The 19,149-nt window shown below is 39.6% G+C and overlaps 1 protein-coding gene across 1 annotated transcript in view; it reads left to right on the plus strand.

Moving 5' to 3' along the window:
• The window catches only part of sptlc3 (serine palmitoyltransferase, long chain base subunit 3), a 72,028-nt gene that overhangs the window by 39,837 nt on the left and 13,042 nt on the right, over positions 1 to 19,149 (plus strand). The window contains exons 8-9 of the mRNA XM_034017622.3: positions 250 to 469; positions 7,412 to 7,538. Of these exons, the coding sequence (XP_033873513.3) occupies positions 250 to 469; positions 7,412 to 7,538 (347 nt within the window). The remainder of the gene's footprint in view (positions 1 to 249; positions 470 to 7,411; positions 7,539 to 19,149) is intronic.

The following is a 19,149-nucleotide window of genomic DNA, read 5'->3' on the forward strand; positions in this document are numbered from 1 at the left end:
AGAGGCAATGGTTAAATGCTCTTCCTCTTCAAAGCTGTCCTTTGTTGAAGACATCTACCATTATTTGGCTAGCTAGGTGATGGAATTTGGTAGTTTACTTGATCTGACTTCTCCATGTCTGCAAAAATACTATATCTGTCTAAACAGATGGAGAAAAAGGCTTTGAAGATACTTGAGAGAACAAAATAAAAACCCAAACAACAAAGCATGTTTAATTGTTGCTATCTGAAATTCTCATTGCTTTCCTAGCATGGAGGGTTCGGTTGTGCGGCTGCCAGAGATCGTAGCTTTAAAGAAGAAGTACAAAGCTTATCTGTACTTGGATGAGGCTCACAGCATTGGGGCAGTGGGGCAGACGGGCCGTGGGGTCACAGAATATTTTGGATTAGATCCTTCAGATATCGACGTAATGATGGGTACCTTCACCAAGAGCTTTGGAGCAGCTGGGGGATACATAGCTGGCAAAAAGGTAATCCCTGAATGTATTTTTGTCTTCTTTGTTTTATGAAATGTTACTTTAATAAATTTTAATTATATTTATTCAGTGCAGTGTGATCCTACAATAAATCAATTGGATATTTAAGAGGTGCCACTTATTGTATAAATGAGTAGTGGAAATGCAGTGATTGAAAATCTGATATAACGATATAAAAGAGATTGAAAGTTTAAATATTATAGGACATATTTTCGAAACTTTTGTTTGGCAAAGTTTATATCTCATTACCACATTTTTTCTGAGAAAATGTGTACTCTTTTAAGAGAACATGCATACCTAACTGTGGAAGGGTGTGGGGTTTCACTGAACACACAGGAGACAAAGTTTCTTAGAGATCGCCTCACCGGCGTCCAATTTTTATTTAAGGCACAAGGGGGCACTGTTGTACCGCGGACGAACAATACCAGCAGTGGTAAGGTTCGTTTCCACGGCAGCTTGCTGAAAAATACTGACAATGCTTTCTGTTGTCAGACTATTTATCGTGCACACGCAGGTGCTAAAAATAATATTCAAAACAGACGGCGAAAGGAAAAAGGAAAATAAAACACAATAACAAAATTACAAACAAAACGTGCTGCTTCTTGCAGCTTCCCACAGCTATCCGGTGCAGCTCGGGCAAGTGCGAAGGAACAGCAAAGAGTCATTTTTATTGGTCGATCGACCCCCCAAGACCCTTCTCCCGACCACTCAGAGAGAGGGAGACGTGACACACTCTCACCCAACCTCTCTGTGTCATTGCAGTGATTGACAGGTGGATCCCACAGGGCTCCCGACCACCCCCAGCAGGATCATGCATGCGCCTGACAGCCAGCACAGGTCTTCCCTATCACAATAATAAAAAAATAAAGGTATAAACCCTCGGAAAGTAAAAAAAGAATGGCAATACAACTAGCGCAGTTATCAAAGTCCCAGGGTTCTCCCCAGGAATTCTGTATAGCTGGGTGGCAGAGCATTATGGCCGGGAGCAGGCTTCCTCCAGTCTTAGGGCTGTGTTGTGTTTAGCCAAAAACTATACAGGTGGGCATCCCTGCATGTTGCTTCTTCGGTAACTGTAGGTCACTGATATACCACCGTTCTTAGTGACGAGGTTACCGCAATGGTAGTGGACCCTGCTCTGCACCGTACCATACCATGTGCACTGTACATACACTGTACCATACACCGTACCATGCACTGTACCATACACCGTACAGTATCAGAGGTACCGTGCGCTATATACTGACTATATACCGTTTGTACTGTACTATGTAAACTGTGCATTGCCCACCATACTGTACTACACTGTGCATACCATGCATCGTCTCTGTGCACTGACCATACTGTTGCACTGTACTGTGTGTACTGTGCTTTGTGCACTATAGACACGTTCTGTGTGTACTGTACATTGTACTATAGTAAACAGTGCAGGTGCTAAGCATTCGATACAAGACTGTACCATCATTGATCTAGTCAGCTCTGGTTAGAGTCACTGACCACTGTTGTCGCCCTGCCAGCTGCATAGTAACATTGCTTTGTGCGTTGTTCAACAGTCTCTTTTGGGTACTAGTAATATATACTATACTGTTATAGCAATTACAATCAAAGATCGTTTGCATTGCACACTACTACACTTACATTATGCCAGGGTTTCATTCTTGCAACGTATGCAAGACGGGTCTCCCCACAGAGAACAGGCATGGCAGATGTGCTGCTTGTCTGGGTCCAGAGCATGCTAAAGAGGTACTTGCCGACCGCAACTATTGTGAGTTTTGTGTGTCCTTCTCTAAGTGTACATTAGAGAAACGAGAGTCATGCAGCTCTGTAGAGCTCTCTCTGTCCATTCCACCTGGACAAGGCTCCCCCCCTTCTTCAGCTCACAAAGATAGAGCCGAGCCACACCACAGCAGCTCGAGGAACTTTGGCTGGTGAATAAGAACCTGCTCTGTATTTCAAAATTCAATGGGCAGGCAGTGTGTAGAAACCTGGCTGCTTTAGTAGCTGCAGGATGTCAGCTCTGGTTGTCTCAGGCACGCATAGCGGATGGGGATAAGGCACCATTGCTGGATGCTCCCATTACTCCTGCGGTAGATAACATGCTGCAGCACTCTCATCAGCCGCAGGAATCTACGAAGGAACTGGTGCGCCTTCTTCCAAAGAGGCTGCCTCCAGTACGCAGACCGGTGCCAAACTGGAGATCAAGGTTCCAGCAGCGTCAGAGACTGACAGCCGTCTCCTGCTAAAGCCAGAGGGGGTTTCCACAACCGACCCACGGCTGCGCAAAGGGGGAACTTCAGCAAGTTTACCCATCAAGTACAAAGGCAAAAGCCTCAGGCTAAGCCTCAGGCAAAGCAGCAGCCCTAGAAATTTGCTGCCACAGCCCCAGGGCCACTCGTCAGTGCACCTTGAACACCTGGGTGCTCAATACTGTACAGACCGGTTGTTCTCTGCAATTCAAACACGGTCCTCCTCCATTTCGGGGCATGAATACAACAATAGTCATGGATCTGTGAGATGCATTGGTATTGTCTCAGGAGGTGACTAGGGGGGCTATTTGCACTGTTCATCCTCTTCACTTGGAAGAAGGTATTTACTCCACATACTTCCTGGTGCCCAAACGGGGTGGTGGCCTCAGACCAATCCTCGATCTCAGACAGGTCAGCCCTTATCTGAGTCGACGGAGTTTCAAAATGTTAACCATGCTGCAGTTGTTGCAGTCAATAAGACCAGGTGGCTGGTTCACTACGGTGGATTTAAAAGACGCTTACTTTCACATCACAATAAAATCAGGGCACAGGAAGTACCTCAGGTTCACTCTCCAAGGGACAGCGTACAAGTTTCAGGTTCTACCGTTCAGCCTCTCTTTAGCCCACCGTGCATTTTCAAAGTGCATGGAAGCTATTCCGGCCCCATTGAGGCTCCGAGGCATCAGAGTGCTCAATTACCTGGAAGCTTGGCTCATTTGTGCTCAATCTCCAGCGCAGGCAAGGGCTCACACGAAACTCGTCACAGATCATCTGTTCCGGTTAGGTCTGTCAGTGAACTATGCAAAAAGCCAGCTCACACCTTCACAGACAGCCTCCTATTTAAGACTGTGTCTGGATTCCAGGACCATGTTGTCCACTCTGTCGGAAGACAGAGTGCAGAGAATAGCCGCTTGTCTGAAGCTTTTTCAGCTCAACAAAAAGCTCACAGTAGTGATGTTTCAGCGGCTCCTGGGCTTGATGGCAGCAGCTTCCCAGACCTTCCCCTTGGGTTTTCAGCACATGTGCCCTCTCCAAGGCTTGTTCAAGAGCAGGGTTTTTCAAACCACATTGAACCGCGGCTGTCTCGGCACTGTCTGCAAGCACTATCCTGGTAGACACAGCCTGCTCACCGATGCTTAGGCATAGTGCTGGGCAGTGTTACCAGGAGAGAGGCTGTCACGACAGATGCGTCCAGTCTCGGCTAGGGCACCATGTGGAATGGCAGGGGAGCGCAAGGAGTATGGAGACCCCCTTGGCAGGGTGTCCATATAAATATTTTGGAACTGCAGGCAATGTTTCTAGCCTTGCAGAATTTTTTACATGAGGTGCAGGGCAGACAAGTGCTTGTCCGGTTGGACAACACTACTGTGGTGGGCATATATAAACCACCAGGGCGGCCTAAGGCCCCCCAGTCTTCACTGGGTTGCCCGCAAGCTATTGCTTTGGGTGCACCATTACCTCCTTTCACTGTGGGCAGTACATCTTCCCGGGGTGACAAATTGGGCAGCAGACCTTCTTTCAAGGACAGTCCCCTTTCAAGGTGAACCTCATTTGGAAACGGTTCTGGAGAGCACAGACGGCCTCCCAAAAATCGACCCATTGCTCCCTTTGGTTCCAGTGGCCGAGGCAGCTTCTGTATGCCTTTCCTCCACTCGCCATGCTCCCGCTGTGCTTAGAAAAGATAAGGCAAGACCGGGCCAGGGTGTTATTAATAGCCCCTTATTGGCCCTTGAGACTGTGGTTTTCAACCTTGATACAGCTCCTGAGAGGCCAGCTGTGGAGTCTACCGAAACGCCTGCAGCTCTGGGTGTGGCCCCTGAACGGCACCATTTGAGCTGTCTGGGGCTTTCTAATAGAGTCATTGACATTCTACAGAATGCCAGAGCGCAAATCCACACGTTCCCAGTATGGGTACAAGTGGGGCGTTTTTCAAATGTGATGCCTGCCTAAGGGATTAGACCCTACAACCTGTCCCATATCAGTTGTACTGCATTTTTTACAGAAAAATTTGATGAGGGGAAATCCCTCTCCACATTAAAGGTCTATTTGGCAGCCATTTTGGCTTGTCATATTAAAATTGATTCAGTCTCCCCAGCTGCGGGCACTAGCGTATTATGTGGACAAAACCAAAAGTTGGAGGCAGTCTGAGCAGTTTTTTTTATCTATGGGGCTAAGTCCCATGGGAAAGCTCTGTCTAAACAGAGGCTATCAGGATGGATCACAGATACAGATCAGACTGCATATGAACAAGCCAACTTGCCCCCTCCAGAGAAGCTCACTGCCCATTCTACCAAGGGCATGGCAACTTCGTGGGCTTTATTCCAGGGCGCAACTGTCAGAGACTGAATGTCATGGATCCACAAAACTCTGGGTTTGGAGTGCTAAGGGCGGCCTCGAGCTTGACCCTTACAGCATAAAATTGGAGGCGAGTTCCCCCTCACTTTTTTAAGACAAACTGTTTTTAAGTCGATTTACCATTTCTTTATGTTCCATCCAATCAATAAAAACACCAGCTGCCCAAGCATTTTGGTTTTCTTCGATTTCATTAAGTTGTTGACTTGATAGATCTTTGTGTCTCTTGCTTTTGTAAAATTGTATTTTTTTTTTTTAATGGATGTTTTGCTTGTAATTCTAGCCACTTTACTACTGTCACGCCTCCAAAAAGATAAAATGTGACGAAAGGAATCAGCGTGCAGGATCCAAGCATTCCGTTTTATATTGAATAATAATCCACCCTAATCCACAGGCTGCACTGCTCCATTTACTCCCTGATCTTTTCTGTGTTTCTGGCTGAGCTTGCACATCATACCACCCAATTTCTTGCTGTAAAAAAAGCCATTGCCATTTTTCCCCCCACATATCCCCCCACATACCCACTATCACAGCGTTTCTTTTTTTTATTCACTGGCCCCTCTTGCGTTTCTTCCAATTCACTTTCTACAAGTTGCTCTTCGTTGACTATATCAGGTTGCTCTTTTTCATTTTCTACTTTCTTTTTCATCTTCATCATCCATTTCAGTTTGGTAATTTCCACGCACATTCAATATTTTAACGTTTCAGCCTCTCAAAGTGCTTAAAACGGATCACCCAGTGCGCACAAGTGATCTAGTCTGCTAGCAGCGCAACCAGTCCTTATCGTTAAGGGCACAGTAGCATCTGCAAGACAGGTGGCCTGGGGTTTTTCAACCCTGAAGTCCTGTAGAACAGGGAACATTACTCCAAATTGCCTGCTGTCTTTCTAAGCCAGCAGTTCAGCAAGTCGACAGGAGCTGCTCTTCTTTTTTGCAACACACAGAAGACAAACAATACAAAATAATCATATTTTTCCAGTACTGTACTGAAGCTGTTAATAATCAGGATACTGTAAAGAACACAGAAACAAAACTAATGTATTATACACACATATTGCCATACAGTTTCATATGTGTATCCTTCTCAAGTTGGAAATTGACCGTATCGGGCTATATCAATCATTTTAGAAGCGATATACCTTTTCTACATCTCTCCTTGCACCTTTTTTACAACTCTCGAAAGATGGAAAAAATGATAAAATCCTATTTTTGAACACTGTACTGTAGCAGGTAATAAGAAGTATGGTGTAAAGGATGCAGCTGCTGACAAAGGGTTAATTTACTATTAAATTACTAAAAAAAAAAAAAAAAAAAAAAGCAGCATTATAGAAAATGTTAGAGTGTTTGTTTTAGCTCTGCGTAAATGTTACAGAAAGAGCTTAAAACAAGACTTAAACAAGCCCTACTCTTGCTTAACAAATTATATTGTACTTTATTTAACCATGTCCAGAGATAAACATGCTTTATGAATAAGTGACTAAAAATAACCACAGAATCTAAGCGCAGCTCATTTTTTTTTACATACGTCTAAGAGGTAAATGGGCTGTATGTGTTTTGTTTTTACCTCATATCATATCAGAAGTGTCATTTCAGAGGTGTCATTCCCTCTCCCTTTATTCTTGTCCATCGACTGGATTTACATTTGTATATATTCACAATAAAATCATTTTTTACAGTTTCTGCTTTTGAAACATTAACCTTGCAAACAAGAGAGCAGCCAGTTAGAAAGAGAAAACATCTAAATATTAGAGCAACACAACTATTTAAATTGATTGTCTAGAAAGGTAAGGGATTGTAGCTATGTACATTTAATGTTTAATAAACGTAATATTCAGGTGGCCATAATTTATTCATTTATAAAGCTGTCACTACAAACGTTTTCACTGACATTGTGACACAGAATAAGCTATGCAATAAACACAGAAAAAGGAATTAGGAAATTGCTCTCCAAGTTCAAAAGGATAATCCTTAAACTGCTCTACAGACCAAATGCACATGCAGTACTGTCACCTGAAAGTTGTTATTTTCTTTAATAATAAACTGACAAACTAGGCATGTACATGCACCCAATGAACAGAACCAGCTCACAAAGTTGGACATGCTTCAGACTTTCACAGAATACACATAATTCGTTTTGTAACTGTTTGCAACTAAAACTGTAAAACATATTTTGGCAGTCTTAAAAGGCTGGACATTCTTTTAATGTTCCTGAAATAGCAGGATTCAAGTAAATCTATTTGTTGTCCAGAGTTGTGCAAAAGGCAAAACACTAATCCAGCCATGTGCTCTTGACAGCTTTAAATGAAAGAGATAAACAATTACATGTATTTATTTTTTTGCAGGAGCTGGTAGACTTTTTGCGTGCCCATTCACACAGCTCTGTCTATGCTACCTCCATGTCGCCACCTGTCACCAAACAGATTCTGAGGGTCTTGAAGTGCATCATGGGACAGGATGGAACGACAATGGGTAAGAATTCAAAACAGTTGTTACTTGCCTTGAACAAAGCCTGATCTGAGCTCAGACAAACCCTTGAGGTGATATTAAATCAGTGGAGTATTTTGAAAATAGACCCTTTGAAAATTGCAAGTTAATACAGCCCTTGTTGAAGTGTACTCTTACACTCCAGAGAATGGGCTAATGTTTAATTCACAGCACACGTGACCTCTAATGCCTTCAGAATAAGTTTCAGATGTATCCGTGGAGACCTGGATTTCACCAGCTGTAATAGGTTCAGTCATTGAGCTAGTGCCTTAATCATTTTGAGAGCCAGTCGTTTTTTTTTTTTAAGTTAGTTGTGTATCACATAGGGAAAAACACACTGTCAACAGAAAGTCCAGGACTGGAAACTTTAGTTCATCAGGGTATATTGCTTAATTTATGGTTGAATAATGTCAAAATGAGATTGCACGCAAGCCATATAACATACACTGATATATATCCCCCTTGAAGATATTTTAATCTCAGCTGGATTCCTGGATAAATAAAGTGAATTAATTTAGCAGAGGCTTCCGTAGGTCTATATCTAATCATGTCAAGCATGCATTTTCAGTCTGTGAACCACTCATCGATTTTGTGAGGAAACAAAGTAACATTCCTTCAAAATCTTCTGTCCATGTCCTGGTTTCTAGGTGGTTGGACAATTCAAGGTGTTATCTTTAGAACTGCTTACAAATCAACCCTGTTCAGCCCTACATGGGCAGTGAGATTTTAAAAACCTGATTGGCTGAGCTTTTGAAGTCTGTATTAGTACTTTCTGAAACTTTGCAAAGACATTTGTTACAAAGAGTTTTTCATAATGTCATGGATAACTACTTTTTTATAGTGAGGACACATTGGACCGAACCCACTAAGGATAATAAATATTGAAATAAATGAATACATAAATCAATAGATTATATTAATTTATATATAATATATTTATTTATGGATAAAGGCGTAATAAACAAATAAATAAGTGTTTGATACAATCCAGGTAGATTCCCTTGTACTGTAAAATGGTCTAAAAATGATCCAGCTGTGGTTCATCTTGTGGGGTAAAAATGAACATCATAGTGCCCCAGTTTGACAATATTATAATTGTAATTCCTTTACTTGTGATTTTAAAATATGTCCTAATTTAAATAATGGTAGCTTTTAGGTTCAGAAAATGTAATTATTTTATAGCATGGTAATAGTACTGGGTCCTCAGCATGGTACTCATAAATGCTGTCAGTTTTGTTTTGTTTTGTTTTGTTTTCTTCTAATAAAAGAGAAACACATTCAGGCAATTAACAACCAGGCAACAAAACAATACATGGCTTAAACACATGTGGATTCATTTGAGGCCAGCTTCACCTGTTCACACATTTATTGTACAATTATTTGTAAAACACATTAAAGTCTTTTATTTTTATAGATAGTTCATCCAAATAACACTAACTTGCGTGAATAGTTTTGCTGAGATAAGGTCTTTTTTGTGTTGTTTGAAATACCTGCCAGTATTTTACCAGGTAATCAAGACAAAAGCAATACGTTTCCAAGGACGTATCATGCCAAGTCCTTAAAACAGATTTCCCTGTTCTTCTACCAGAACCCAGAGTAATGAAGGCAGCCAGTGATTAATCATTTGTATGCCATACAGTCATTAGACCCAATACATCACAAAAATATATTTTTGGGGGGTGTCCAACTAGGATTGGAACGTATTTCTCATTATTTTTCTGTGTATGGAAGAAGGAACAGTTATCTTTTCTCATCTATCAAGATATTTAGGGCTGGATTTGTTTGACAGAAATGTGTTACTTTACACCAAATTGCATTTTGGCGTAAAGTAAAATTAAGCTTTTTTTTAACATTACAAAAATTGGCAGGATTATTTGAGGACTGCAAAGTGTGCCAAAGTCATTTGTTACTGGTTTTGTACATTATAAGATTTATTTTTGGTTAGCAAGAGGTCTGAGTGAGGTAAAACAGGGAGCACATGCCCCACACTTTCTCCATGTATCCTAAGTGTCCTAATGCTTGTTAGAAGGAAGTATATCGGATAAAGATTTGCAGAAAGTTGGGAGTATAATTAGTGATGCTATGTATAACTATTTAAATTCAAACTTAATTTATGGATTCAAGCAATTTACATTCTAACCCTCGCATCATAACAAATACATTAAGTAACTGACAACCCAGGTTTTTGCAGGACACTTTTATCCCACCTCTATCTGTCTGTCTGTCTTTCTATCTATTGTATATACTACAGGGCTCGAGATTAATGGCTACAATTGCCGTGGATGCTCTTCTCAGTTGCTGCAATGCCCCTCAAAATGTATGTCTATTCACGGCAATTATGTCCACAGTCCCCTTTCAGCTACAGCAGAGATGCCTGTAGGAAGTGTTTGGATTTGGATCCAAACATTAACATGATTTCGCGGTTAAATCGTATTAGCGGGGGAAAAAAAAACAAGAAACAGCAAACACTACCCTTTCAAGCACATGGATTTCTACCATGCGTAATAATGCCATCTCAGAAAAGAGTAAAAAAAAAAAAAAAAGAAGTACAAAGCCTTGCACATCTGCAAATCAAATGTGCAAAACCGGATCATTTTGTCAGGTCAGTAGTTTAGAAAGTACGATACAAGTGATTTTCTTTCAGGTTTAAAAAAAAAAAGATTTACTGTAACTAACTTTAATATGTTTCAATTGCCATTATCCCCTTATTTTATTATCATTATTTTTACCACAACGAAACCAGAATAGCAGGAAATACTATTCTATATTGTATTACAGTGTTTATTATCATCTGAAACAAAAACATTGGAAATGTGAAAAAAAACACATTATCAAAAGTACCCAGCTCTTTAAAGTGGAGATATCAAAAACACAAGCCAAGTTTCAAGAAACCATTGGGGCAACCTTGACCCCCACCACTTACAGTTGTGCCTATTTGCTTGGTGCTTGCCAAGGTTGCCCCAATGGTTTCTTGAAACTTGGCTTGTGTTTTTGATATCTCCATTTTAAATGGCTGGGCACTTTGATAACTTGGCTTTTTTCACATTTCCAATGTTTTTTTTTTTTGTTTCAGATATCACTTATTTTTTTCACTTAACACACACACACACACACACACACACACATTACATAAAAGTGTTCAACCTATATTGAGGCAATGTATTGCCGTTTATTTACGGTAAATGTAAATAGTACCGTAGTCTGTTGAAAGGGTTAAGATGTGAATCTGTGTAGCATAGCGGTTGTGTAGTTGAAGTGAAAGTATGACTAGTTAGGGTTCAAATCCGAGACGAACAAGATTTTGTAAATAATGATTGTATTATCCCGATTTATATTGAAAGCTTTCATCTGATTTTACGAACTATCATAATAAGCTTGATCCGTTAATTTAATATATTGTAAAGTTTTCATGTTTAGGAAGTAGTACTCAGGGAGACTGTGTTGAACTCTCAAAGTGTTTGTTTTATTTGAAACTACAGAGAATTCCTGTCAAGTGCTGGAATTTACGGCACCAAAATAAAAACCCTACGTTTTAGTCTTGGCACTTTCACTGCATATTGTCTCCTGTCACAGCTCACACGCTCACTCAGTCGCACCCACAGTTTCTCATTCAAGTTCAGCGCTGGACTGTCTCCAGTCCCCAGGCTCATGCACCCCCTTATATAACCTCCCGTTGTTTCCCGCCGCTGTCCGGCTCATCAACCAGTCACATCCATGCTCTGCAACCCCCAAAAACAGCAACACACATTCTCCCCACAATTTACTCACTCCCCCTTCCCAAGAACCGACGTGACCAGTTCCCCTTACAATACATTTAACATATAAAAGACAGACAAGACAAACTGAACAAACAACAAGTCCTGCAACAAAGCAATTTTTCGGGTCGTTACAATATATTTTTTAATTTGAAAGTAAAAATATATGAAAGCATGACGACCTTTATTTACAAAAATCTTCACTAATATACAATTGAACAAGAATTGCTGAGTATTTATTTTTGTTTCCTACAGTATTAAATGGCAGTGTTTATATGATAGTGAAAAAGAAATTAATAAATATCAAGATAGATAAATAAATAAATAAATGTCTAACTATTGATTTATGTATTCATTTATTTCAATATTTATTAATGTTTTACTTTTACCAAATATATAGGCTAACCTGCATACCTAATTCTCAGAAAAATGTACGTTCCTTTTTGTCCAGTGGGGACCACGAATAGCGTTACTCTCATTATTATTATTATTATTATTATTATTTAGTTATTTATTTATTTATTTATTTATTTATTTATTTAGCAGACGCCTTTATCCAAGGCGACTTACAGAGACTTACAGAGAGGTGTGTGAACTATGCATCAGCTGCAGAATCACTTACAACTACGTCTCACCCGAAAGACGGAGCAAAAGTAGGTTAAGTGACTTACTCAGGGTCACACAATGAGTCAGTTGCTGAGGTGAGATTTGAACCGGGGACCTCCTGGTTACAAGCCCTTTTCTTTAATCACTGGACCACACAGCCTCCTATCAATCATCAACCAGTATCGAGAGGAACCGTACTTCCTTGCGCCAATAGGGACCACAATGAGCGTTGCACTCTAGCAAAATTTTTCAGAGCTCAAGATCAGAATCTCAGAATGATATGATGATGATGATGATGATGATGATGATGATGATGATGATGAAGATAAGTGACTCGAAAAATATCTATATAATATAACAAAGTCCCAAGAATTCTCAGCTGGCTAACTTCATCTTTCAAAATACTGCTTGTCTTAACTAATCGTGGAGCACTGACCTTTTTTATATTTATATAAAAAATATATATATATATATATATATATATATATATATATATATATATTTTGTAGTCAAATGTTCCATTTTAAAACAGAAATAAATCATTTAATATAAAATAAGTCACAATATCACAATAAGTGCGTTCTCTAGAATATATTTCCATGTTGACAAAACAAGTTAATTGTCATTAAAACTCTATTATATCATACACAGTATAAGTGAAGTTTGCATGTGTGTTGCATAGAAAACTGCACATTGTTGCATTTTTTTGTCACTCAGGACATTTTTACAGTGTAAATAAGTGTAAATAAACAAGTTTAAACAACTTCTGCCCCCGCCCACTTCCGGTTTAACAAATACATACCCGAAATCATAAACTAATACAAATATGAATATTAATAGCATGGGCACGAATACAGATACAGATAATGGCTCTACGTACCCCCCTAATACAGACATCAAAATAAATGCGTTCCCTAGTATTTTTCCATGTTGACAAAACAAGTTAATTGTCATTAAACTCATATGTCCTGTAATATACATATGTGTGGATAAATGTGCGTAGGGTCTGCAAAAAAAATACATTGAGGGCTATAGGATGCGCCTTATAGCCTGGACATCGCCGGTTCGAGTCTGGGCTATTCCACTGCCGACCACGGACAGGAGTACCCACTGGGCGGCACACAATTGGCCGCGCGCCAACGGGGGGCGGGGGGGCAGAGGGGTTAGGTTGGCCAGGGTGTCCTCGGCTCACCGCGCACCAGCGACCCTTGTGGTCTGGCCGGGCGCCAGCGGGCTTGCCTGTAAGCTGCCCAGAGCTGTGTTGTCCTCCGACGCTGTAGCTCTGAGGTGGCTGCATGGTGGACCTGCAGTGTGTAAAAGAAGCGGTCAGCTGACCGCACACACTTTGGAGGACAGTGTGTGTTCGTCTTTGCCGCTCCCGAGTCAGCGCAGGGGTGGTAGCGGTGAGCTGAGCCTAAAAATAAAAACAAACAATTGGCGACTACTAAATAGAAAAATAAAAAATACATTGGGAGAAAAAGAAGGAGAAGGACATTTTTACCTTACTTTGACAACTTATTTCTCTTACTGTATGACAGGTTGTGACAAAGTGGTTTGCAGTGCGCAGGTGTAGAGGTGATGTGATTACGAAAGACAGAAGACAGACAACAAAGTTCACAGCGACCGCAAAGAATAATCCCAAGCAATATACAGCAATGTGTATTGCACTGTTCCAAACAAGGGTTACAGTGACAAAATAATAAACACAGTATAACACACACAAAGACTCACACACGATCAAGTCCAGAGTGAGTGCTAATGTGCAAGTGGTGAAATACAATTTATTAGTGTACAGTGGTGAAGTGTTATCCGGGTTCGTGCTGGCCTTAAGCGACAGCTCCCAGTACGTGTTAGCCGTCTAATAAGAACAAACAAGCGTGTTTCCTAATTTCATCTTGCCGTCTTCCTGGAGGTCGTCTTCTTGGTCGCTTTATATCTCTTGGGAGATATGTCTAGTATCTCCTTGGTCCAGCAATGGTCTTTTCTACTTGCTACATGTCCAGCCCACTGCCATTTCAGTTTTTTCACTCTTATAATAACATTGCATACTTTTGTTTGCGCTCTTATACATGCCTTTCTTTTCCTGTCTCTTCTTGTTATTCCCAGCATGCATCTTTCCATACTTTGTTGAGTAGTTTGTCATTTTTTAGTCATTTTTGCACGGTTCCAGGTCTCGCATCCATAATTTAGCACTTTTCAGAACCATGCTTAATCTTCCAAAGGCACTCCAGCCCATTTTTGCTCTTCTGTTGATTTCACACATTTGGTTCTCTCTTGCATCCTGTATCCTCTCGTGTATCCTCAGTAATGCGCTTTCTTACTTGCAGAGCTCAGTGTATTGAATCTTTGACTTAAAAGCTGCTGTTTATTTCATTTCTCTTATTTTCTTCATGAGGTCTTTTATCACTTGCGTGATCTTCTGGTTGCATTTTGTACTCTGTGTTCCAGCAAAGTTTTTTTTACTGTTTCTGCAATTACTTGCGTCACTTCCTCATAGATTTTGTTTACCTCAATTGCTTCATCTTTTTGCAGATCTTGAAGAGTGCTGAATCTATTCTTCAGTTTCAGTTGAAACACCAGGCTTTGTTTCTGGAGCATTTCTACATTGATTGTGTTGGATTTCGCTCTCTGTGTTTAGGTATATTTTGCATCTTACGAGTCTGTGGTCACTTCCTGTGTTAAAATTGTTTAGTACTGAGACATCTTGTACGGTGTGCTTCTTGTTGGTGAGTATGTAGTCAGTTTCATTCTTAACTCCACTGGGTCCTCTCCATGTCCATTTCCTGATGGGTTTCTTCTGGAAGAAGGTGTTCATGATGAATAAGTTATTTCTCTCTGCAAATTCAATTAGTCTGTGGCCCCTCTCCTTCCTGTCACCATGTCCAAATTTGCAGACTGAATTCTCGTCTTCTTGCTGGGCTCCTATTTTGCCGTTGAAGTCACCGATGATGAACTTAAAGTGGCTTTTCCCATTTTTGTGTAGTTCTTGTACTTCATAAAAATCTTCAACTTTTTGTTGGTGCATATACTTAGATGACCTGAAGTTCATACTTCCTTGAAACTTTCATTATCAGTCTTGCGGACCTCTCTGACATGCTGTCAATCTCTACTATATTATTCTTGATTCTCTTATGGACAATGAATGCAACGCCTCCTGTTCATCCAACTGTAGTGCCTCGGTAGATGAGAAGATGTCCACTCTTGAGTTCTAGTAGTCCTTCATCTTTTCGCCATACTTCGCTTAGTCCTACGATGTCCCACTTGATTATACCAAGTTCTTCCAACTCTTGAAGTCTTGCTTCACCTGAAAGAGATCTGCAGTTGGCCAGGGTCAGTGTTTTCTGACAGCCTAAAATCGTAACCCGTGATTCTTAGCACCCTCTGTCTTCATGCCTAACCGGCCCCTGCGCTTGGTTGGCAGCAATCCAGCCTCCGGGGAATGAGGGCCATGTTTTTGTCTGTGCTTTCATCATGGGGGGGGGGGGGGTCGGGTGGCCATAACTCACCACACTGGTCAGATATTAGCCGAATCCATTTTCAGGATTCGATTCCTCTTCGAATCCCTTTTTGCTAAAATCGAATGTTTTCCATGCGACCTGTTTTAGCGGAGCCACTTGACTTGACCGGCTAGATCAGTGGTTTTCAACCTCTGGTACGCGTACCTTTACTGATATGCGACAGGCTTGCCACGGGTACGTGTCGACAGTTCTTTATGATGATATGATTCCTCAAAACACAATGCTCTGTCAATCACACCATCGTGTATCAATCTGTTTGTACAACTGAAGCTCAGAGAAATTAAAAATTATAATGCAGAGAATTATAATCCAGACTGTGAAATTGTAAGAAATGCAAAAAACAAAAAAAACAAAAACATTTTGACAACTTTTTCAAGGGTTAGGCATAAAAATTCTGCATTGTAAACCAATGTTATCTTTCGCCAGTCAAATCGTAGCGTGCCTAAATAAAGTTTTGAGTCAACACGAATAGATTTTTTTCGTCTCCTGCGCTTTGCATCCCAGTAGATTTTGTTACCTTGTTTACCGTCAGGAGTTTAAGTGATTTAATTGCACAAGATTCCATGGTTGGATGATGAGCTGATAATATCTCTCCAGCCAAAGAATCAGCCACAGTAATTTTAGAGCAACGTTACCATTATGTAAAACAGTATGTAGCGTGAGCTTTGTACTAAAGGAGGGCCAGCTGTTGAACAAAGTTTATTTCTCAAACTGACCATTTAAAAAATGTGAAAGCAGAACACACAGAAATGCGTGCGGTCAGCTGGCTTGCATTCCCTTCCCTTCTCCCCTGCTCCGGCCATGACGTACAACGATCTTATAACTTGATTATTTCGACCTACAGCCACAAACACGCGCACATTAGTTCGTAGTGCTTTAGGGGCAAAAACTGTGTAATTAACCCTTTATATATATATATATATATAATATATATATATATATACATACATATATATATACACAAAAGCTTCGCTATGTTGCCAAAAGTGGCATTGGAGGAACAGGTGGTAAAGATTAAAGCAGGTGGATTTGTTCTTGGACAGCCCCCTTGCATTCCAATAAAGTTCAGAGTTAGCTCCTCTGGAACACTGGATGTGCTCCAGGGTATACGTGGCATCCCTCCAGACAATAACACTTGCAAGGCCATTATTGGACCCCAGAGCTAGTGGTTACCCTATAACTTTGTTTTGGAGTAGGAGAAAGCTGAAACATACAGAATGTATTAATTGGACTGCTTCTTTATTTTCAAAGCAGTGAAATGTAAGGTGTGTTGTCATGGTTTCTAGCAGCTGTCCAGTTTTTCTAGTGGAGAGAGCAGCAAAACGTAGGTTATTAGGATTCAGCTGTAGCAGGGTGTCTCAACTAGCGGGAACTGGTAAACTAACTAAATTAGAATTTATGACACAGTTTTTTGTGTATTTTGTGTTCAGTGTTGTTACGAATTCCCAGTGTTCTGAGATCTCATTTTATTTGGGTGTAGGGATCATTCTAAGTTATCGTCTGCTTTGTTTAATTTTGAAACAAGATGAATACATACAGTTAACGTTATAACTCTATATGGTAAATATTTCTAATGTTAATTACTACAAGATTAAATTGATTTATTTATACCGTTCAAGATACAGAGGGAAGATTCTTGGCCATTAAAATTGGAGGAAGTGAGTATGTCTTGGCCAGTGTGTATGCCCCAAATTCCAGTCAGTCTGATTTTTTTAGTTATTTAATTAATGAATTGTCCAAATGGAACAATTTTCCACTAGTTATTGGTGGAGACTGTAATGCTGTTATGGATAATTATCTCGACAGAACTTAAAAAAAATGTTTCACTAACTCCACTCTGGCATTGAACAACCTGTCTGAAGAGGTGTGTTGGAGATGTGTGGAGAATAAAAAATCCAACAGGCAGAGATTTTAAATATTTTTCTGCTGTACATAAAACCTTTTCTAGAACTGATTATTTAAAAATTTCTAAATCATTAATTAAAGATGTTGCTAATGCAACTATTGAGACCATACATTTTGCGGATCACACCCCTATTACTGTTACACATCTGCTCATATAAATAAAACTTGCGAGATGGTGGTTTAATAATTCTCTCACCAAAGATAATAACTTTAATTCCTATATGATAAAAGAAATGAAAGAATATATTAAAATAAATAACAATGGTGAAGTTAATCCAAATAGTCTATGGGATGTTTTTAAAGCTTGGGTAGAATTATATCATATACTTCTGCACAAGAACACATGGGTAAAGTTTTAACTTTAGAAGATCAAATAAAAATAGTGGATAAACAAAGAAGAATAAATATTCTGCAAAAACATATGCTGAAATTATTAAACTCAAATATCAACTAAATAAAATTCTATCTGACAAAGTAGTATTCAAAATTAATAGAATTGGAAGGAAATACCATGAACATGGTGAAAAGTCAGGTAAGGTCTCAGCATATACACTTAAGAAAATTAATGACTCCCATATAGTTCCTGCAATTAGAATAGAAACAGGAGAAATGATCACCAACCCTGAAATTACCTTTGCCTCTTATTAAAAAATTATATTCCTCCAACTAATCTATTGATGAAATATATATTTTCTTGGAAAAAAATTAATCTAAAACAGTTAGCCATTACATAAAAAAAATACAGTTGGCTGCACTTTATCGGGAAGCCTCGGGAGAAGTAAAAATATCCAGAATAAACGGCTGTCCAAATTAAATGAGAGGCAGTTGAGACCACCTTAGTCACACTTTTTTGTTTCTAAATGAAAAGAAAAATAATAAAATCACATCACATTATGATTAAATGTTAAATACATCATTTAAAATCTGAATTGTTTTTTTTTTTTATTCCTAAATAAAATTAATCATTGTTTTTTATTTCTACATGAAATGAAAAAGAATTATTATTATTATTATTATTTATTTCTTAGCAGACGCCCTTATCCAGGGCGACTTACAATCGTAAGCAAATACATTTCAATGAAATCACATCTTATCACAAGGCGAGGCAGCTGCGATGTTGACACACCAACTTTCTTTGCAACAGCAGCCTGAGAAACCACAGGAGACTCCAGCTCCTTCAGGAGTTCAACATGGTTTACACAATTTATGCAAGTCACAGCGTAATCACGTAATCACTGCACTGTCTTGCTCTAAAAAGCGATCTCCTGTTCATCATTAGAACATACTGTATCCCAATTAAATGAGGTGACGTTCCAATTAAATGATATAAATAGCATTGGGAAGAACCATCTCCCACAGTTGTATCCCGTTTAAGCAGAATCCCAATTGTCAGTATGCTGATTAGGCAGCGCCCACTTTACTAGATTCTCAGATTATATCTACAGAAATAAAAGAAGCCATTAACTCTTTACCCAGTAATAAAGTGCCAGGAGAAGATGGTTTTAGTTCTGAGTTTAAGTCTCATAAGGATATATTAACCCTGTTTCTTCTAGATGTTTTCAACTATGCCTTTTTAAATAAGGAAAATAGCATATATGTCTTATTCTAAAACAAGATAAAGACCCTTCACAGTGTAGCAGCTATCGTCCAGTCTCACTTATCCAAACGGATTGCAAAATTCTATAAACATTTTTAACTATTAGACTTCAAAAGGTTATCGATAAAAATATTCATCACGAAACTGAAGGTATCCAGGGAATTGGTTATAAAAATGTGAAAAGTAAAGTAATGCTATATGCAGATTACATTTTA

The sequence above is a fragment of the Acipenser ruthenus genome, chromosome 6 (assembly GCF_902713425.1).
Source record: "Acipenser ruthenus chromosome 6, fAciRut3.2 maternal haplotype, whole genome shotgun sequence".
NCBI lineage: Eukaryota > Metazoa > Chordata > Actinopteri > Acipenseriformes > Acipenseridae > Acipenser > Acipenser ruthenus.